Source organism: Astatotilapia calliptera, chromosome 10, assembly GCF_900246225.1.
Source record: "Astatotilapia calliptera chromosome 10, fAstCal1.2, whole genome shotgun sequence".
In the NCBI taxonomy this organism is placed as follows: domain Eukaryota; kingdom Metazoa; phylum Chordata; class Actinopteri; order Cichliformes; family Cichlidae; genus Astatotilapia; species Astatotilapia calliptera.
In genome coordinates, this window is record NC_039311.1 from 30,774,425 (window position 1) to 30,797,455 (window position 23,031).

Genomic DNA, 23,031 nt, shown 5'->3' on the forward strand with positions numbered 1-23,031 from the left:
TTGCAAATTTGCATTATAATATTTATTTTCGTTTTTCCTGCAGTATATAAAATTGGTGTATTTCAAAAATAAAACTATGAAGACACTTAAAATAAATTTCCTGTGGTGGGAAACTCGTTTGTGCAACTTTCTTGTATTTACAGTTTTGAGGGATAAGCCTCTTAAATTTCTCTAACTAGAAATATATGTTAATAAAACAAAAACGATTTTACATTTTTTTGTAGTTTATTGCACTTTTTTGCAATGTATGTAATTACTATGCACTTAATGCAGACAAATTATTAAAATTTGGGCCATAATGGTTGTATTGATGTATAGCAACTTGAAATGCTCCCAAAAATGGCTCCACAACATGTAAAAATATAATATAAGCTCTGGCGGACTTGGTTCTATGGTAGGTCTTAAAGGGTTAAGCAGGAATAGTTCTCCAGAATTATTGAAGGACATCTAAAGCTCTTCTTTGTCTCTGTCAAAGTTATGTCACACTTTTTCAGTATTGTCAGTGTCTGGGCTCTGGTGAGGCCCATCTATGATTCATATAAATCTATGGCATTTTCATAGATTCAGCTGAAGAAAGGAGAGCAAATAATGACAGGCTGGTAGAAAAAAAAGACATTAGTAACAACACTGGTTCATTCCTCAAGTTAGACTCATGACTCATAGGTCAGTGTCGAATGGTTTAACAAACAGTAGAGCATTCCTCTGAAAATGGTCTGGTCCAAGACCAGGACTGAAAAAATTAGAAAACCATGATGCAACAGGGATTTTTTAAGTTTTCTTGAGCGATCCCCATTGCTTAAGACCACTTGAATAAATTACAGGAAAGCAAAACAGCAGGAAATTAGTGCTGGCTCAAGACTTTTGGACATTACTGTATGTAGAAGTAATCCCTGTAAGCCAAACATCAGGCTTCAGGCTGCTGCTCCCACAGTTTCGTCTACTGTTGTATCTGGTTGAAGTCAACAAGAGGGCATTTCCTTAGCAACAAACCTGAGCAAAGTGAGATAAAGCAGATATGCCCCAACATCCATCTCCATCTGCCTTCAGTGTTTACTTAGGACTAATGTAAAGGCTTTATAAGATAGCCAAAAATGGTTTTAAGCTAGTCTCACTCCCAACTCACAGACTGACACTTCACATCATAAAGCACTGAGTACCACTTTTTGCATAATCTTTCAATATGTACGTAAATCCAGGAGCTCAACATTGAAAAGTATGAAGCATAATGTTTGTCTTTTAAGCCAAACTGTGATTTATGCTTTTATCTTCCCTACCTAACAAATCCTGGCAAGAAGGCTGGTCAGTACCAACCTAAACTGAGGCGCAAAGACGGAAAGTGCTCCCAGACGGAATTCAAACAATTCTTCTTGAGGAAGGTCACGTGATTGTGTCCTGAAGTGGACCTTTGTAGGTTTTTGTTGTTCTCCATCCTGGAAACTGAAGAGTAACTGGTTAAACTGGTATCCCTGTGCCTCAGGAAACCCGGAATACCCTCGGTGTGTTGGCTTTTTGTTCTGCTGTAAAGGAAAGCTCTTTAGGAAGTCAGTAGATTTGTTTTTGTAGAGCGAGTGAAGCAGGTGTTCCCACAAGCACCTGGTTCTGTCAGCATCAGCCAGGTGAGGGGCATCCAATGAGAAAAAAGCATGTCTATAGGCAGGATCGAGAACTCCCTATTTCAGTGGATGAACTTAGGCTCTGCATGTAGGCACAGTTTACGATAAATAAGGACGATTTTTAAATATGAATCATGTGACTAGAAGGAAAATAAAAGAGTAAAAATTAGCACAAGGGTCAAATTGGATGAGTTTCATCAATGCACTCAAAGCAGACTTTTTACATGTTTTGCTTTTAGAGAGAGGTTGACTCAATATTTTATGTCTTACAAACATCACCTGTGAAGACGAAGTAAAAGTCCGTCTTTTTAGAGTGTTTGTTGCCGTCACCTGAAAACAGAATGGTGCTTTGTTCTTTTGTTCAATTCGAAAAAGCTACTTAGGTTAATACTCGCCTTTTTATAAGCGGTATTTTGGTTTCCATTTCTAAAAAGCCTTTTCCTTTAGGGTCCATCTGCTCTTTCTCCAATAACCTTGTTTCAGTTGCTTCAGTATGTTTCTTTATTAAAGATGGTGGTAAACTAGGGACACTGAAAGCTCATATGGTCACTGCTGGACCACTTGTTGACAACTCAACAGGCAAATGAAATCAAGGTGAGTTGTTTTGAAATTTAAGACAGTCCTGTAAAAGTTTAATCACCTGTTACACTTTACTGCTGATGATTAAATACAGAAAACATTAAAGGACAAAAGGGGGTGAACAGCCTGCACGTGTCATATAATGCTTAGATCCAAGCTTGTGGTCGACATTAACAGGAAGAAGCATCTGGACTGGATTCAAAGGAGCTGTCAGAGAGTCTGTTCTTGGTCATTTTTAGCGCTCTGTGACATCCAGAGGTGAACTTTGTTTTTCAGAATGTGCAGTTTTCTCACACGTGGAGTCTTGATCAGCATAAGGTCACACTGTGGAGAGTAGCTGTCTGTCATACTGACAGACTCTGCTCACTGAGAGGCAACGATGCCTCTATCCTTGTTAGCATCACTGTCACCTGTAGCTCATATCTTAATTATCTGGAAGCCTGTGCTGCACTGTACCTCACACCTTAATAAGCACCTTCTCCCAGATTTCCACTTCTTGGCCACCGTGCCATCGAATTACATCCTACCACCGTTAAAGCTTCATCTTTGTTGACCAGAAACAGCTTCTATTACAAGCTAACCAGATGGCTGGAGCCTGCCGTGGCACAGTGATCATTAACCTGCTGGGCTTCTCTCTATGTACCTTGTCTCGCTTAATTCTAATCTCTTCTCTTGACTCCCGGATGTCAAAACTTCCCCAGGCTATCAAACTCTGAGGCACCATAGGGCAAAGCAGGCGAGAGCTGTCTGTACAGGTTAGTCAGCTCACGAGGGCCGTGCGCTGAAGCGCGTTTAATTAACTTTGTTATGGGCTGTGTACATTTAGCTCTTTGAATTACTTACTGCATTGAGAATGCTACTGAACCCTTGATTTTAGTCTGATGTTGGCTTGATAAATATAAAACGATACTAATATAAAACTGGCGAACCTGACTGTGCAAAGACTTGCAAATTACTCACTAAGTACCAGTGAAACTGTAAAATGTGCAACGTTGACTGGAAATGGAAACAATTCTCCTTAAAAGTAAAGTAAGTAAAAGTTGTGACTTTTGAAATGTGCTGAGCTATTCAGCACAACTTTTTACACAAGTTTCACTAATGCTCTAAGAGTAGGGGTGGGTTTAAAAATTTGATTTCCCAATTCAAATCAATTTTCGTCTGAGGACCGTGATATTGAGTCATTAAATCCTGAATCAACTTTTAAATATAAATGTATTTTGCCAGAATCGCAGGTTAAAGCTAACAAAACAATTTCAACGACCACCAAACAGCTAAAACAGCGAACGAGAACAGCGACACGGATTCAGCACAAAGATGTAAACACAAATTGCGGATCGTTCACACAAGGCCAACATCTCACAGATTCTGATGCTGCAGGTTTTGTCACTCAGACCAAAATTCACTGAACCAGCAGCCAACGAGGATCCAAACTACGCTTCACGTTTGAGAAACATCATCATGAGTTTTCTCTTACTTTTGCTGTTTTGCTTCCACCACAATAAAATCACACTTCATGCACAGCTCTTTCTTTCCGTGTCCTTCAACACCAGTTTTCCATTTCAAATCTGTTCTCTGCATTATCTGTTGTTTACAGCGCTGTCGGCTGCTGTTTTTGTTTTTGTTTTTTCCAAAAAATGACCTCCGACAAGAAAGCCTCATTTCTGCTGTTCAATACAGAAGAAATCTAAACTTTTTAAAATGATACCAAGTTGCAAAACACTTAGTTGTGTCTCTAATAAAACCTCTGTAACTTTGTTCTGCTTCACTTCAGCAGCTTCAGGTAATGTTCATACGTTGATTCATGGTTTTCTTCCGTTTTTGTTCTACTGCAGAATATTTTTAAAGTTATATCTGCTGTAAAAAAAAATCTCCTTCATGTTTTTATTTGTTTTATTCTCAGTTACTTTGACACAAAGGCATCTGCTGTGATGCTTACACCTCTGAGGAAGTCTAAGTGTCATCGTTGTTTTTATACATGGATATATGGATATGTATTGATAAATGATCAGAATTATAAAAGTTCTGTCTGAATCAAAATTGAATCAAATCAATTATAGAAATCGAAGTCGATACCCAGCCCTATCTAAGAGCAAATGGCAGTTGTTTACAGACGAGTCAGCACATTCCATGCAAAATCAGGGCAACAATGGCAACCTAATACCAGCCGTACAAATCCAACCCTCTCTGCAGCTAATTTTACCTAGCGACAGCATCTTCAGCATCCTCCTGCAAACTGATCGAACAATACATTTGGCTCCTGCAGCACAGACCAGGCTCTACATGTGTGTGACTGAGGTCTAAGTTCAAGTAGAAAACATCTTGATGCGTGCCCAGGTAAATCCCCAAAGTTTGATTCTGTCTCAGCTGACTGCGGGTAAACCAAACAACCTTTGCAAAGCGGATGGCACAACAAGAAGAGCTACCTCGTCAGGCCAGGACTCTGCCGTCTATTCACACCTACAGGCCCGTGGACACTCTTTCAATGATGAGGATGTGCACATCTTGGACAGGGAGGAATGCTGGTTTGAGGGCGGAGCCAAGGAGGCCATTTGAAAAGGGAAAGACCATCTCTGAATTGAGGGGGGTGGGGCCTAAGGGTACATCTTTCACCATCTTACAATGTTGTGATTGCAGCCATTCCCCAACTCACTGTGAATGGTACTCATGGCCATTGATCAGCGGTTGTTGATCAATGGTCATGAGAATTTGCATAATTATGATGAAGGAACTAACCTCCCAGCCCATTGTTCCTTCACTGGGCTGGTTTCAGTCATTATTAGCTGACTGCAGGTTTGAGGAAACCTGCAGTCAGCTGAGACTGAATACGTCACCTGGATGATGATGAAACGTTTCTCCCACAAAACGCTACGTCCAGATGAACAGAATCAACTTTTGGGGATTCAAGTAGAAAAGGTGAAATTTAGCAGAAAGCTTGCAAATACAGCCGTCAGTGTCAGCACACGCCTGCAATTCAAAGTGCTCACGCTCCAAATAATGCAAATTTAACGTGTTAATAGAATTTTAATAGGTGAATTTTATTTTATTTTTTTAAATAAACTGATATGATTGTAATGAAGAGAAAGTTAGATATTGATACCAAAACTGTTAAAGCTGAGTATTATAACAGGGAAATCAGTTGGGTCATTTTTGGAGCCAGCCTCAAGAGCACATTGATGCAACAGCAGTTTTAGCTCCATTTATTTTTTAACCTCAGAATTTGCCGGTAGTAACAAAAAAATAAAGCTGGGTCTAAATTTTTAAAATTGAAGTTGAAAGAAGTTCAGTCAGAGTGTTTAAGAAATAAAAATCTTTGAGGGCTCTAAATGCCAAGTTCAAAGAGTCGGGTCTTCATCCTTTTGTTGCTTAAATCTGGAAAGTGTCCCAGTGTTTACTGAGCTTTGAGTGCTACCTGAATGTGTATAGGTCAAGGTCAAGGTCAAATTTATTTATATAGCACATTTCCAGACAGACGATGCTGCACAAAGATAATCTAAAAATGCCATTAAAAAGAAACAATGTAAAACAATAATAACAACATAAAACAATGACGAGACAATAAAAGAATCAAAACAATAACTAAGACTGTTAAATAAGACCAAAATGTTTGGGTCATAGTGTGTTAAAAGCCGGGCATAAAAATGTGTCTTTAGAAGGGATTTAAATTGATCAAGTGTTTGTGCAGATCTAATATTTAGGGGAAGACTATTCAAAGTCTGGGACCTGCCGAAGAGAAGGCTCTATCACCACGAGATTTGAGATTAGACCGCAGGATGGATAGCATTAATTTTGAGCTAAACCTCATGGTTTTTCCTGGAGCATAAACAGAGAGGAGCTCAGACAGGTAAGAAGGGGCTCAAACATTAAGTGAATTAAAAACAAAAAGTAAAAGTTTAGCCTAAAAGTATAGCCTAATACTATCAGAGACTAGAATTCAAAGCTCCACCTTAATCAGCCTGGGTTTCATAAGTAAAGGTCGATGGCCCCTCAGCTAAAGTCTGATGGCTTGGCCTCCAGGAGCAGAGGCCCGTGTTGTAAGAACTCCAGTGAGGCTACACTTTCCTGCTCTTAAATTAAAACACCAGCACCAAAGACTTTGAACTCAATTTCACTGCAAAATGTCATTCATGTCCCCCCAGCCTTAACCTTTAGATGGTTTCCTTCTGTCTTTAGCCTGAAAATCAGTGACACAGAATCCACAGCCTGAAAATGCTTCTGCGATGATCGCAGCTTTTCTGCTAAAGTTTATTTAATGAAATGATAGCCTCATATTTACATTAAGCTCACATTTGATTTTTTTTAAATTGGTCCCCAGCTCATCGTGATTTTCAAAATTACACAAATACACAGGGTCATCATGTATTTTAACAGTGGAGATGTCTTCATCCCAGGGTTAAACAATCATGTCTCGTCAGCATGGCTCGGTATCAGTACGGCTGCTCCGTGGGACGCTCATGGCATTACCCTTATTATGATTACTGTGCATTTCTGCTTAAATAGCACATCCAGCAGAAAGGCCATCGTAACTCATTAAAAATGCATGTGGAGAAACTTGACTGTCGCAGCCCTGCAAACAGCACCACGGCCGCCTGTTTTTTGCCCCACAAAGCAGCGTTTTCGCTAGAATAGATAAGAGTGGTTTCTGTCAAGCTATGATAGCAGAAATCCCCCTCTAAGCCATATAAATGACTACAACTGTAACTTTTGAAGAAAAAAATAACGGCGTTGGACAAAGTTGAAGGCAGATGACAGAGCTGGAATGTGACTAGCGTGTATATGTTTGAAATCTTCTGGTGGTGAGTGGCAGTTTCTTTGATTGCTTGTGATTTCACATCGCTCTCGGTGATTTCTGTGAGTTCAGCTCGTCAGATAGAAAAAGATGTGCCTCCTGGCAGAGAGAAACGCTAGAAAGGAGAGGAACACAGCAGACCACCGTGAAACTCAAGCAGGGGAAGATGTATATATACTGTACGCTTTTAATAATAGAGTCATAGGTCAAGTACTGATGAAATACTGTATACAGTTTTTATGGTGCACAGCACAAAGCTGGCCAAAGGAAAGCCTCACATGATAGAAATAGACACACAAGTTCGAATTTTAAGTCAGGATTACTTAATCGAGAGTTGTCAAGAGTTCAAGATAACTCCGTTTTACTGTAAGATTAAAACTCTGGCAATGGGGTTTTAGGCTTTTCCATTAGGTGATAGTACCTGGTGCCAGGTATTTTTTTAGTACCAGAGGCAATCCGAAAATGTGATGTCATCAGTCTTCATCTCACCGATTGGCTAGTTAGTGGCATCACTCGATGACTCCTGAGAGCATCTCCTTCTCAAAAATCAAAACCACCATTTTTGAAACTCAGCATCAAAGGAAAAGGCTTCACAAAAAACAAGACTGTGGTCCCCGAGTCTGACAAAAGGCAGCAGGTATACAATCGCAATGACGTCCTCGCTTGTTGTGGCGCTCACATTGCATACAAATAGCATCACCAGACATTCGGCTGCATTACTATAACGACCCCGCCCACATTAGGTTGTACTCCATTGTAATGGTAAACGACTTGAGCTGAGTCACGTCGAGCTGATCCAAATAGGTATTAATGATTCCTTCTGATAAAGATCTCCACACATGGTTCCTACTACAGCATTAAATGACAGAAAAAAATCTTTTTTTTTCATCTTTTTTCATCTGATGTTGAAAAGCCTGTTTTTTTTTTTGTTTCTTTTAAATGAGTCCACAGCAAAAAGGTATTTTCTGTGAATTCACAAACTTTCGGCTTTATAATTACAGCAAAGAGATATCAGAGTTTTTTCTGTAATTTTACCCGTTTATTTCTCACAATTTAAGCCCAAAGAGTCGTGCTGATGAATTTCTATCATTTACTACAGGAGCATTTCTTTTATAACATAGAAAAACTGCGATGCTCTGCTGAAATTGCACTTATTTGTCTTATACTAAGATGCCTCAGAGAATAAAAGTCTCAATAAACGTCTTTAAACTCACAGGAAGGAGACTTTCACGTGTCCGACCCACCTGAGATCACATTGCGTTGTATGTGACCCTCAAAGTAAAATGAGTTTAACATCCCTGCGCTAGACTGTACGTAAAGGGTTACCATTAACCTGCATTAATTCAAAGGGCCAGCAGGGGGTGGCTCTGGTTGGTGTAGCTACCCAGCTGGAAAAAAGAACTGGATGAAGAAGTGTCTAAATTTCGATAGCTGTGGTTGCAAAATGACGTCTAGTTCTACAGAGCAGCTCTGATGCTGCGTTTATGGCTCAGTCACTCATTTTGGGTCACACTGACTAAAGAAGTGGATGATGTAACAGCGGCTCCATCTTTTATACTGTCTAAGGTCGCAAAAGCAGTTTGCATAGAATTCTATGAAAAACAGCCCTGCACTTTGATTTCTGACTTCCGAGTCTTTAAGCTTAGTTGCTAATTTCAAGTCTTATTTAGTGCAGCATGGTAATCATTTTATACAGCGTGTCATTACGGCTGTTTTTGTTTTCTTGTTTTGAACAACAGTGACTAACTGCTGTTTCTCCCAGCAAATCTGTGAACATATACAGCGTGGGGTCTTAAAATCCATCTTTTTTGGCAGCTCATACGCTGCTTTAACCACCGACTGTCATCAGTGGTCTGTTGTCATTAGTTATCATTAATATGACTGTAAATCATTTTTCCAGCCTTTAAGTAGCACAGTTACTATCATCACTCCTGGTTCTCTGCTATGAGGAGCTTGTTGTGCTATTGTGGGAAGTGAAAGCCAGATATCAACTCTGTGCACCTCTGCATTCACAAAACAATCAATTGTGAGCTTGAGAAGTCTTTTATTGCAGGACTCAGGTCCTGCTTTGTTTATAAAAATAATTGGTTTAGAACCATGAAATATATGGAGCGAGGAATATGAGGTAATGATTTTCATCCCAAATGGAAATATGGATTTAGCTTGAAATAAACAACCTCTTTGGAATCCGGCTCATATAAAATCAAATAGTAAAACTAAAGGCCCAACAAGAGATGTTTATGATGTTTAGTCAATTTTCACATAACATTCCTTTGATTATGGATGCTCAGCCACAGGAATCCTGAGCAAGGATGGTCTTTTTGAGGAATCTCTAAACTGCTAAAGGTGGATATGAAGCAGAAATAACAATCAGACTCACAGCTGGAGGAGGAAAACAAAAGAGTAAACAATTGAGCGTGCAGTCTGATTGGAGTTTGAAATAAATAGCTGTATTTATTCATGATGACATCTGTGACACAATCCATATCCAGCCATTTAGACCGACTCTAAAAACCCTGTCGCTGGGCCAGCCTGGGCTCATAATTGCAGGTTTTCAGACGCAGACAGAAAGAGGCTGGGAACGATCCAGACACTCTGCTGTACGGTGCAGAGCGAGTCACATAAAAACATGATGAAAAACAGCCTTCATTATGTATCGCTATGGGAACAATGTACAGAGATGAATCTGGACGGACACATGGACAGAGATTTCGGCGAAACTTGATAGACGCGTGAACGATGGACAAGAAGGCTGAGAGCAGCGCGTGACATGGCCTCTCGTCTAAGCTCGCACAAACACGTCGGCGAGGCCGTTCTCTCATCCATATACACAGAGGAGAATTTATGAAGTGACAGGAAAAGGAACTGAACACACAGATTGGTTTATTTGTTATTCAGATGTTTCTCGGAGGCAGGAGTAATCTAATTGGATGAATTAAACATGAAAAAGGTGGAGCCTGGAGCACAGGGTTTTTAGCTAAGCAGCCGCTGACTGAGCCACACTGCGAGGGGAAAACTTGCAGGGGGGATGTGGGGAAGTTCTGCAGTCTATGTGCAGCAATGTTGGGCAGTGCAAAAGGCTTTTCTTTCTTTTTTTTGTTATGCAGAGAATGTTTCAGTGGTGGGGACCCATAGTAAACATGGCTCCTATGGGCCAGAAGCTTCTGCAGCAGTGCTGTGCACAAGTGCTTTCTGCGCTCCACATGGACATTTTCACTCGTCTGCACTCCTTAGTAGCTCAAGCATTGTAACAGTTAAAATTCTTACAAAAATGTTACCAAAAAATTTATTAGTTGATGATGGATATTTTAGAAGCAAAAGACACAGTAAAACATCATGAAGACATTTCAGTACACATGAAACTATTTCATGAACAGATTCCTTCCCTGGGATTTTAAACCGCACTCAAACCTTGCCTCAGGTGAGCACACGATGGTTGAGCTGTAACCTGTTGGCCCCTGTGATGGGAAAGACTCATGCCTTTTTTCACACCTTCGCTCATGTAATGACTCGGGGTGTAACCACCACCGGGATGATCTCCCATTCATCATTACTGCTGAAAGCTGAGCTCATTTCAGGTATTTTTGTAGCGGCTGTCCTCATAGGACCACTTATCTCTAAAAAGCTGCTGTTAATGAGTTTGGGAAAACAAGCATACATCTTGACCTTTAAAGCGGTAATATTAATATTAAATCACAGATTTAATTAAAGGCTTGAGTGGTGTGTGATATGTTTAACTGTCAATGTTTACAGCAGGATTAAACTTTGAATGAAAAATGTGTAATGGCAAAACAGCTGATTCAACTTCGCACCAACCAACCAAGTGAAAGTGCTGGCTGAGATTCTTTAGACAGGATATGACATCATCTCTCTCCGTCGTCAAGGCTTTCCTTGCTAATGTGCTAAAAGAGTTATTGAAAACTTTTTCTCATTGAACTCCATCGTCTCCACATCACACATGTTGGCCAAAGTGATAAGTATCAGAAAACTCATCTATCACTGGTAGATACGTTTCCACACTCAGGATGGCTTGTAGCTGATCTCAGAGCAGCAAAAGCAGAGTCATTGCCTCTCGCTAAATTCCCATCAGGCTTCCTTTGAAGGCTGAAGGTTTGTCCACAAAAGTCTTTGTTAACAGATGGACACATCAGTGAAATGGAGACACACTACAGTTTCCAGTGGGATCCAAGCCAAGCACGTCTTCCAGCAACTATAGTCCATTGCAGCCACAAGATGGCAGCGATATAAAGGATACAAACAGGCAAGAAGTTTTATGGCACATTTCACTTCTGCACGTTTTAATTTTTGTCTATTTTTAGGTGTCTTGCTTGTCCTGATGGAGCATCACCGGGCTACAGTCCCGTCTAAACACTCAGTTTATCACCTTTGTCTAGACTTGTACCTGTATGAAGTTTCTGATGGGGGATAATGCTAATATGCTCATCGCAGACATGCAGCTCTGGTAGCAGGTGGCTGTGAGTACAGGCTGTTTAAACCTACTGTTTACAAGGGGCAAAAACAGCTTTTGGTCAAACTGCTGGCTTGCACCAAGGCCCAGCAAGTTAAATACAAATTGTGTTTGGACTGTGAATCATGCAAAACAACTTGAGTAGAGTGCAAGAATAAAAAATATTGAGTTGGAAATGAGCAGAATAGGTTCCCTTTGGAGAGATTTGTGAACTCGGGAGGTACTGGTTAAACTGGGATTCTTGTTGCTAAAGAGTTGATCGATAGATTCAGACAGATGCTAAAAAAAATACAGAAACTGGTTCCAAAATATAAACTGTGCTGTGATTTCTGATCAAAGCAGTTATGTAACATCAAACAGTGCTGTCTGCTTTAACCCAGAAATGAAATGATCCTGCATGTGCCTGAATCAAAGGTACCTGACTTCAACTACATTTGTCATTTTTCTGTTCTTCCTATCTCGACAAATATATCTAAAATCATTCATTTTATGTGTTGTTAGAGCATCTAAACTATTCCCACACATAGTTATTCATGTGTTCAGTTATGTCAAAGATGTTTTTGTTTCATTGTTTCATTTCTTTCACTCTTTATTTATTCATTAGTTGTTACCACAGCAACAACCACTCTTCCTGGGGTCCACACTGGAAAACAGTACAAAACGTTCAAATATCCTCCTGCAGTAAATTACAGAGACACATATGCCAGGAAACAAACTGCAAGCAATTCAAAACAGATAAAGTCTACAGTGTATGTGACAGATGCATAAAAATACCTAATACCATATCATCAGTCCTCGCAGACGTCAGAGCAAAAAGTTTTTATTTTGCTTTTAAGAACTTTTCATTTTAACCTTAAAACAGTGACAGTTTGTTCCAGTTTGACTCTGTCCTGTACATCCGTTTTCTTTAGAGCCGGTTTTAGGTGAGTATAATGTGAAATGTTCCATAACAGTATGTCTCGTGTCACGACGGGGCGATCAGCACACACAAACACACGGCTGTTTTGTTGCTTTTTTTATGGTTGTGTAACGCATCGGCAATAGTCAAGTGTTTTTCTGTACCAGCAGCTACCTTAAGTGCTTCGATTGCTCAGTCGGAGCAGTAATGCACAACCTACCTACCAGTCCATTTACCCTTTGCTCACAACTTTTGAGGTGAAATGCTTTCCTTTATTTACTCAGTGCACAAATGGACCTTAGACAACATGAAGCATGGATGCAGTGAGCGTGGTAGCAGTTTGACTGCTGCTGCCATGTTTCTTAAAGCCAGAAGAATGAGTGCTATGTCATCAGCAAACACTGTTGAACCTGGTTAACAAACCGCATTCATGAACTACTTTGTGCATACATATAGGCTAATTAGTTCAAAGTTACAGGCAAATAAAATACTGGCATGTCAACTGAAGCACAAGCTGCAGTAGGTTAGGGTGCTGGGGTTCTTCTTCACTCACTTGGTGCTTATGCACCTCTCTGCATTTAATCATTAGTTATTATTAATCTCTGGCTCTCTTCCACACCGTGTCTTTGTCTTGTCTCCTTCCCCTCACCCCCAACCAGTTGCAGTAGATGGCCCCGCCTCTCCCTGAGCCCAGTTCTGCTGGAGGTTTCTTCCTGTTAAGAGGGAGTTTTTCCTTCCCACAAACACCAAGTGCCTGTTCGAGGTTTGTCTGATTATTGGAGTTTACGCTGCATTATTGTAGTTTCCTTGTGAAAGCACTGATAGCACGAACATGGCAGAGAGTCTGTGCTCCTGTTATGAAGGAGGAATCTGCAAAGATTTTTGCCAGTTTTTTGCTCCCTTTTGGAGCGAGCCCCTTGTGGCATCTAAGGGAACTGCAGTTTGTGGCCCTTCAACTTTGGTTTCGCTATCAGCCTCTTGGAATTGATGTTTTCAATCAAATAACAGAAAACTAAATTCAGTTATGACATTATTGATCATTTAGTTTATCCTCCAGTGCTCTCCGGCAGCACTGTGCCTACTAAAGCGTATTAGCTGTGACTACACATAAGCAGGTCTTTTCACATGTTTCTTCCACAAATGGCTTCCACCTTCACCCTCGTCACTCTGGCACGCTTTGTTCCTGACTAATCTGGCTTTGAGTAGTTGAAGTTTTCACGGTATGCTCCGATAAAAACACTGCTGTAGCTATAGAGAGCTTGTTGTCGTGCTTTCCAGACCCAGGTTCTAGTGTCTTGAACTGGATCAAGTAACACAGTTTCATTATATCAGGATAAAAACCTCGAGATCTCAATTTCAAGAGTCCAAACAAGCTAACATAGATGAGCCCAGTGAATTTGAGTAATTACACGTAAAAGACTCCTGCACACTCCTGATGAAGGTTTGCCTATTGAATGTCTACAGGCTGAAATGTTGTGTTTCTGATATATTAAGACAGAGGTAAAAGGGCAGCGTACAGGGCTCATGTCCTCCTGCCTATGCGCACTTCCTCCCACGCTTCGTCTGAAAGAAGCCGAAGGAGTGCGTGAGCCGTTAAAGTCGAGAATAATTACTACACTGGTCCTTCACATGCACTCAGAGGGAGGTGATGAGAGGAATAATTTTATAAACTGCTGCCAGCGTGCCGAGTGTGAATCCCCAAGAAGTTCAAGTCTCCTGAAAAGTGTGTATTTTCTACACAACTATGAAAATTTACCAACAACACTTTTCAAGAGGATTTGATGCCATCTTAGACATGATGAATAATCTAGTCTAGCTGAAAATTGGCTTCATATGCTTTCATCCTTTTTTGGACTCAGACTTCAGCTCCGCCCACTGACATTTATCTGAAAGACTTCATCTTCTTCTCTGCTTCCACATCAGCTCTGCAGCATGTACCGACTCCATCTATCGCTCCGCTATCTCCACCATCGCCTCTTTTAAACTCTTCTTTAACAATCTGTCTGTGTATGAGATCCTCGCCTCCCCTGCGGCTTTGCCTACGCTGCATCTTCATTATTAGACGGAGCTTCACTGTGTTCCTCCTCTCCTCACCACAAGCCTATTAGGGATTTCCCATTTTATTTATTGATTAATACATCATCAAGTGGAGCTCCGGCAGCAGCCAAGGGACAATAGTGAGGTTCCCCTGCTTTCTGCAGCCTTCATCCCAGCTGCCCACTTAAGATTCTGGACTTGTCTTGCCTGTTAGACAATGATCGCTATTATTCTTTTCTTTCTAGGCAGCGCTTCTAAGAGAGGGTGGCTGCGTTCTCGCCGTGGCTTATGTGAGAATTAAAGGGGAAAAGACAAATATATATATATATATAGATATCAGAATGAGAAATGTAGAAATTACCAGGCTTACAAATGTGAATTTGGAGTGCGGATGTATTTGGAGCTTAACCTTCTTCATGGGCATATAAAAGGATTTTTAACCTCTTTTAATAATAAAAGCACCTTGCATTTTCTTATCAAAGGCGCAGTACTGTGAAGCTCCTGGATGTAACATCAAAGCATGAAGTATTCCCCCAACCTACAAAATCAGTCTCACCACAAACAAGCAGGCAAAGAGAATGGGATCAGTGTGGCTGCGAGGAGAGGGAGGACGAGGGGCGAAAAGAAAGTGGAGCTTTGTAGGAGAAGCTTTGTGAGGCTTTTTCCTCCCTCGCTGTCAGGCCACAGAACATTAAAGTGGAGGAGAGGAATTTGCATTCTGTAAATCGCTCGCTCTTGAACTCACATGGTGAGTCTTGCGCGCGCACGCTCCCCTCTCGGTCTCGAGTCGCTGAAACTTGGGCAGCTGTGATGTTTCAATCCAAAATAAAAGGGAAAAGAATATGAATGCACATGAGTAACTACAACAAACAGGCTCATAAAGTGAAGTGTGCAGAAGCTACACCCACCAAAAGGCAGTGCCAAAAATATTATTAGCTTCACAGAGAGAGAACAAAATATGGAAAATTTGCACTACACCAGTGCTTATCGTGACCTCCCTTTGCCTCTGAAACTGGAGTGCTTCTCCCAGAAACACTCGCCACGGTTGTAAAGTGGATTTCAACTTTCTCTGTGTCTTCTGTCTCTGTCTCCTAACACAGTCTGATGTGAGATGATGTTGAGATGAGCGTGGACCGTATGTCTGTCATGGGAAGTTCATTATGACCCTGAACATATGTATGGGCTTGTTATCTTGCTGCAAAATTAATTTTCAATTCATTCCTGATGTTACAACTATCACAAATATGTCTGAGTAAAATGGAACAGCAGCACAAGCAGCACGTTCTGACCTGCTGTCACACTCAGTGTCACACTGCAGCGCAGTGCGCACGCCTGTAGCACTGCTGTGCAACATGAGACAGAGTTCAATCTGAAGGAGATGCAATGAGACAGCAGGCAAAAGGGCCGCTAAGGGTCGCAGAATGTGTTACTGCTGCAAATGAATCTGTGGTGAAGAGTTCTGCAGATGGGACAATTTGCCTCACAGCCAAGAGTGCTGGAAATCAGGGGGTCAAGGGGCTGTTTGCCCCTCCACTTTTTGGCTCTGTCTTTTTAGCTTAGCTTGTGTCAGTTTGAGCTTTTTTTACGATTTTGCTTCAAAATCTTTCCACATTTTTAGAACTCTGTCAGTGAGTGTGACTCACCAATTAGCAGCAGTGACTCAGGCTGTAATTGATTGGATTTTGAAACTTCAACTAATAGCAAGTTTATTTTTGGCCCACCGACATCTGACATGACACTGGAGACTCCAGTAGAAAAATGTAAATTTGCAAAATGGAGTTAATTTGAACCAAATAAAGAAAGAAAAGAACCGTGCACAATTATGGTTTTGTCCAGCGCCTTGTTCTGACATCCTGTGTGAGTCACATGACCTGGCCTCAAGCTAAGCATTTCACCATCACCATCCTGGTGTTATGGAACTGGACACGAGTGCAGATCCGACTGAGAAACCAAGGGACGCTGAACACTTTTAGTTTAACTACTTGTGAGTTATAAAGTTTAACAACTTTTAACTGTTTTACTTTCCATTTTTATTCTAATGAGGACTGTAATTTAAAAAAAATCCATAATGTTTTACTGAATAAGACCTGAAACTAATAAATGAGACCAAGAACTCATCAGGTCATCAAAGCTGAGGTCATAGATTAAGGTCGCCATATTTGGATAGATTTCTATGTCCTCCTGAGGCCTTCCCTGTTTTTCATTAGAACGAATGGCTTTCTCCTGACCATACAGGCTTATTAGTTTTAGACCTACAAGCTATCTTTTATATATCTATTCTATTCAGTCAAGATCCACTGAGGCTGCTGGTCGGCTCAGTCCTGTCTGTCTCAGGTTTTCTCCAAGTACTCGGGCGTCTTCCTTTAGTGTAAAGTACACTGGTGGTGACCCACCTATAGCTTGGTGTCAGCTGGGCTGTATTCCAGTGTCCTAGCAATCAGATAAGAAAGCAGTTTGGGTGGATGCATGGATGTAGTTCTGTGTAATAATACAATAATTCATTCGGTACTTTGGAAAAGGGATTATTGTGCTCTAGGGTGGAGTGCTGGGTGTTTTTCACATTTTTCTGACACTTACTTTACCTTCTAATTGTAGATAAAGTACATAATAACAGAAAAATTATAATAAGCACTTAATTAATTAGACTAATTAAATAAATGGATCAAATATCTGCAGTTACCTTAGGCTAGAACAGAAGTGTGTTAGTGTGTAAGAAATCTGAGAAACCTCTTCTGGCTTCCTGTGCAGATATCCAGACCAACACTTCCTGCTCCGTGTATTGTTCATTGTTTACGAAACTTGATCTTTTTTTTAAGCGTAACTAAAAGTTAAATTGTTACCAGATGAAAGCTGATACGTTAGAGTTCCGAGTCCTCTGTTCGAGTCCTCACATGAACAGTTTGACAGAGGTTGATCTCTGGGTGGTCTACAAATGGAAAAAGTTCCAGTGCATGGCATTTTGTTCCCTGCCTGCAGATTCTATAAATGCATATAAATATACTTACTAAGTTGATTCTTATTCTAATGACTGGTGGAAAAGTGAAAGTGTGCAGACTGCAGACACAGAAAATCCCAACTCGCTCCATGTATTTGCTCATAAAACACAACAGGGGCAGAACTCTAGATGTAGACAAGGAGGGGTCGTCATGACAACACAACACTCTCAGGCAAGCCCCGCCTCTTTAAACTTCATACCCACATGTGTCTCTGTTTCTAAATCTGGAAGGCAAGAAGGCAGGGCTGCAGCTCACAGACAGAGGGCTGGAGTAACAGGACTCTCCACAGCAGAGCAGCAGCTGCAAAAAAAAAAGTAAAAGAAAGAAAAGAGGGAGACAGCTGGGTCACGGGAGTCCACCACGCGTTCAGGAAGCGGCTCACAGCTCGGGGACTCGGCCAAAAGAGGCGGGCATTGGTTTGTTATTGGAAAAGCTGACAAGTGAGCAAGGCAGCAGGGAGGGGACAGAAAGAAAGAGGGGTGGCTGTCTGACTTGGTCAGTGAAGGCCTCATGCAGCTTCTTAGCAGCAGCTCCATTCCATTTTTATCTGCTTGACACACCTCGACTTGAAGCAGAGCTCAACAGGAGCCCAGGAGGAAAGAGTTGGACTAAAGAGAGGAATAACAAACAAGAAGGGGGGGAAGGAAGCATGGTAAGTTTGCTTTCACTGCCTTGTTGGGTCTGCTCATTGACTGTGGTTGTCGGTGTGGCTTTGGTGGGTGGGGAGGTGGACTGAGCTTTGATTGCTGCAAGCTGCCTGCTTTAAAAAAAGAGAGCAAATTAAAGTTGCAGTTAGTCCCTTTTACTTTGCTTCTTTCTCCTGGGGGGAGATGGAAGAAAACTGCTTTTTTTTTTCTTCCACTTGGTGCTCACTGGCCTGGGAAAAAAAGCAAAACATTATAACTGCTTTATAAATGCAGAGCCCCTGAGACTGACACGATTTAATTCAGTTATTTGTTGTGAACAGAAAAGTTGGAAGAAACTTTTTTTCCCCCTATTTCTAGATGAAATTGAAAGAAAAGTTGTTTCCAAGACTGTAAATCTCACCTCTGGTCTATAATCTTTGGGTATAGAGAAGCAGAGGAGGAGGAGGCGGGTGAGTGGGTGGGCTGATCTGCCCCCCTCCACCTCTCTGTATCAGTGTCAGCAACACATTTGGTTTCAATTACTTTGGACCTCTGGGGAACAAGATGCTATAAATAAGTAAGAAGAAGGTGGATGTGGACAGACTGCAGGCTACTGTGTGTCTCTGAGGAGGAGGAGGCACATGCTTCAACACGGACTCCGGTTCAGCTCTGGTTGGGACGGATGAGTGTGTGGATTCAGTTGTGGTGACGGGGGCGTGTGTGTTGGTGGGGGAATGAGGGGAGTGAGGGTCTTGTTCGTCACATAGCTCAGTGGGCAAAAGTCATGTCTGTTTTTAAATCATTACAGGCACTCAGATGGAGCTTTGGTTCTTCTGAGCCCAGCTTCACACGCACTACTGTTGGGAAGTTAAAATGCTGACTTTAGAGCTTCAAATGAAACAGTGTTGAAACACATTAACCTCAAATTAGGACCATTTTAACTTGACTTCTGACAGCAAACTTTTAGACACTTTCATTTAGGCAGAGTGGATTCTTCTTGCTAGTAAGTGAGGAAAGTGTTCATTCATTCGCTGAAGCTCAGAACTTGTCTTGAACTTGTCTTGTGTCTTCACACACATATGAGCTTGACTGATAACACACTCTTAATCCATAGGGTTTAACATCGTGTCGGCTCACCCTGTGCAGCTATAGAATCTTTAACTGTTCTGGGATGTTTGGAGAAAAATGTTTGGAGAAGCAATCTGCATGTCTAAGTGCTTGATTGGAAGTGATTGGAACACCTGAATTCAATGATTTGGATGAATGTTCCACCATCTTCCACCTCACCGTGACACAAAGTCTGTGTAGTGTCTGTTCAGTGCGTTTACAACGAGCGAGCATGTGGCCTCCTCCTGCACGCTCTCTGTTACTGAGACCAAACAGAGTGTTTCCAGTAGTGAGATTGTGCTGCGTGCTACACGTGAAAGAGAATCACTTTGGACAGCGTCCAGGCTCGAATCGTTCAACATTGACCAGATTTCAAGTGTTGAAAACAGCCACTGAAAGTAATTTAGAATTTTACCACTTTGCTGAGAGCATGCTGGTTCAGGTGTGTGTGTGTGTGTGTGTGTGTGTGTGTGTGTGTGTGTGTGTGTGTGTGTGTGTGTGTGTGTGACTGTGAGGATTTTCAGGGCGTACCTGTTGCTTTTTTGTGATTTATGTCAAAATGATTATCCGAAGGTTGCCGAGCGTGGCACATTCATTTAAGAGGCAGCCCTGCTGTGACTCAATGGCTGTAGCATTGTTGTGTTTCATTTCTGTTGCAGCTGAGATTTTTAGTGTTTACTGACCAAGGTTCTGGCCTTGACCAGGAGACCCGAGGGTCTTCTATTTGTGGAGCCTGAGGATGTTTGTTTTGGGCTCGTGGTTGTAAAGCTGTTGCTTTGGGGATGTTGGGGATGGTGTTGACTTCCATGCAGCATAAAGTTCTGTCCCTGCACTCAGTTATTGCCCAAAATATGGTTGGATACAGTACATTGCTTCTGCCCTGCTGTACGTGAACATACCTGCTCTGCTGAATGCTGTTAGACTTAAAGAAAGATATTTTTACAATTACACTTATGAGAAGCCGGTACTATTGAGACAGAAAAATGATGACTTTTCAATATTTAAATTTGCTGTATCAGGATATGTAAAGTTCTCATCCCAATGTTTGTGCTGAGAGTGAGATTTTCTACAGACTTCTGCATGCACGGTGAAACATAAGTCCGGCAACACAAGTTTACACTTATTGAAATGTGGTTTGCACTGGCTGCTCCAGTGTCACCTAGCCAGAGTAGGAAGGAAGGTTGTGCGACTCGACGAATAAAAAACAACAGGCGGGGCTTCCTGGAGGCCGACTGACACAAATAGGAAATCCAGAGCACAAAGAGAGAACAGTTAGCACAGGAGCTGCCAAACTAAGCACGAGTCTGAACATTGTATATTTATACATTCACAGCTGTGCCATGAAACTCCCGGCTCACGCTTTTCATGCTGATTTTAATGCCAGAGGAGGTTTGGAGCTCTGCAGTTATTAAGTCAGCACAGAGTTGGAGACTGGTGCTCCTCGGCACTCAGCGACCCCTCTAATTTTAGGTGGTCTGCCACTTCACAGCTGAGGTGCTGTGTTTCCTAAATGCTTCCACTTAGCAATAACAACACTTACAGTTGATCACAGAATATCTAGAAGGGAAGAAATTCCACAGTCTTACTTGTTGCGATATTGCCTCCTGCAATATTACCACTCTCGGCCGACTTTTTCACAAATGCCTGTAAAGACAGACCGCTTTGCTGGGACTTGATTTTACATGCTAGTGGCAACGGCACTGAATAATTCACCTAAAGTCAAAGATTAAGAGGTGTGGCCTAATACTTTTGTCCATGGTGATTAGGTGATGCTTTCTAAGGTGTGCCACTCAGGGAACCTGCAGGAAACTGAGGGAAGCTACGTCTCAGGGATACACAAACCAATGTATTCACTTCCACACAGCAAGTCGGCCCATAGAGCCCTGTGTTAAAATATGGAAATAACAGTATTAACATGTTACAGCCTAAGTGGAAAAAACTCTTTAGGCCTCTGTGGAGAGATTCTTCCTTCAGCTGCACAGGAGTTGAATTTTATTTTGAATACTGGTAAGGGTTAAAGAAAGGGGGCGTGGCTTTCACTCACAGGTATCCTGACACAGCGAGCTGTAGCCAAGTGCTCTTTGCTAGCCTTTAGCTTTGGTAATTGGGGCCACTGAAATTGGCCTCTTACTATGTTTGTGGTATTTGTGCCTTTTGAAGCATTTTTAAGAGAATTATTTGAAACAATGTGGTTTGCTGTGCAGCACAGACCATGCAAGAAGTCTCTGCTTCTGTTCTGGTGCACTAATTAGTGTGTGTGCTAGTGTGTGTACGCATACACTTCATGCTTGATAATGTCTAACATCTACAGAAATATATTCATTTATATAAGAAAAGAACTGTTAATTTATCCATTACACTAATCAGTTTTGATGACTACGTGCTGCATCTAAAGGTCAAATCCAGCAGTTTAAAACTCAGAGGTGACAGTAAAACATTCCTTCTTGCTGCTGCGATGTTTGAATGGGAGGCAGTTCACGACTGCTTCTCAGTTGCTGCAGTTTATTAGAAACTTGGTATGATTTTTGAAAGTTGATATTACTGCCATAAAAGTGTTGTTGAAGCAGTTTTGTGATTTAACAACATCACTGACAGGAGAGTTTACCCGAGGATCGAAATATGATGTTTTTGTTTTCAGGCTTACGTGCAGCCAGCAGCTCTTTCCGTCTATTTTTGCCTTCCACTATTTATACATCGATTATGTTTGCACTCCACCAGGAAACTTCTGCATCCCACTGCGACTCTGACATGTAACACAGTCGACTGCTTCAGGACACATCGCAGCTGTCGATCCACACACAGATATATTAGGAACAGAGTCACGGCTCCAGATATCCCCACACTTCCCAACCCCCAGTCGACTCTCTGTCTCTTCATGTACTCGTTACTGTCTGCTCTCAGCTGTCTGCAGCTGCCTGTTGCCAAAGACAAGTACAACCACACTGCACTCATGCAGACACAGCATCATAATATCTGCACACAGTGTTTATGCTAACCTTTGAGAAGAATCCTTTAACCATTCACATTGTAATGTATGAAATTAATCTGTCACATATTCTGATTCTGACTTCGGGCCCCAGTCACACAGGTGTAAACGCCACATGGTACTGCCCGGTAATCACTGGAATTCCCCAACCGGTTTGGGAGTGGTTGGTGGAGGTTGCTAGCATAGATGGATGTAGCTACTGTGACATCACTCGCTGGCTTGTGAAGCTTTTTGAAGCCTCGAGATGAACATTTTCACTGTCGCTGGGTTGCAAATAAACAGATGTGACAAGGAGGGGCGGGGCTGACTGTGAAATCGCACGTCCATTAGCGAATGACTTTTATCCTCAATATTGAAACATGCGTTTTGGTAATTTTTTATTCTAATGACCCACAATGAGTGACTGAGAGCATAATCTCAGCAGGAATCTGTTTCCTATACGAGACTGGAAGTCTTTTTACAATCACAGCTATCGCCATCTGGTGGTCATCTGTACAGTTTCTGATTGTGGAAGTGCAGACTTATGGGACTTCCACAATCCTCATTTTTCCTACCAGGAAGCTACATCCATGCTTTTTACTATCTATGGTCGCTGGCAATCAACCAACAGTCACTAGGGTGTTAGGTTGGTTTCAGAAACAACTTGCGGTTGCTTTGGTCACTAGCAGATTGCTGCGGCTGCCTGCAGTTGACGCCCACTTGTCTGCAAACTTAATAAACAGTAAGGAAACTGTGAAGAGTGCAGCACACGCCGGAGATGGTGACCATTCTCCTTTTTCAAAGTAAAAGTTGCCGTTTTTTAAAATGTGTTGGCTTCAGTGGTTATGGACATTTTTATTTTGTTACTTTGTTTGCAAAAACACGTTTCCAAGTTTGACTGCTACTCAGCCAGGAGACAACTGTCTCCTCACTAAGTCCTCAGGCCTGTGGGTCAG

At 41.6% G+C, this 23,031-nt stretch overlaps 1 protein-coding gene across 3 annotated transcripts in view; it reads left to right on the plus strand.

The window, feature by feature from the left end:
• Positions 1–23,031, plus strand: part of sgcd (sarcoglycan, delta (dystrophin-associated glycoprotein)) — a 420,239-nt gene that overhangs the window by 213,227 nt on the left and 183,981 nt on the right. The window contains exon 1 of one of the 3 annotated variants that reach the window (XM_026182768.1): positions 17,327–18,029. The exons of 1 other annotated variant lie outside the window; for it this stretch is intronic. In XM_026182768.1, the coding sequence (XP_026038553.1) occupies positions 18,027–18,029 (3 nt within the window). In that variant the 5' untranslated portion in view covers positions 17,327–18,026. Of the gene's footprint in view, positions 1–17,326; positions 18,030–19,141; positions 19,509–23,031 lie in introns of those variants that run through there. One more of the 3 variants, XM_026182770.1, reaches the window with a different exon arrangement.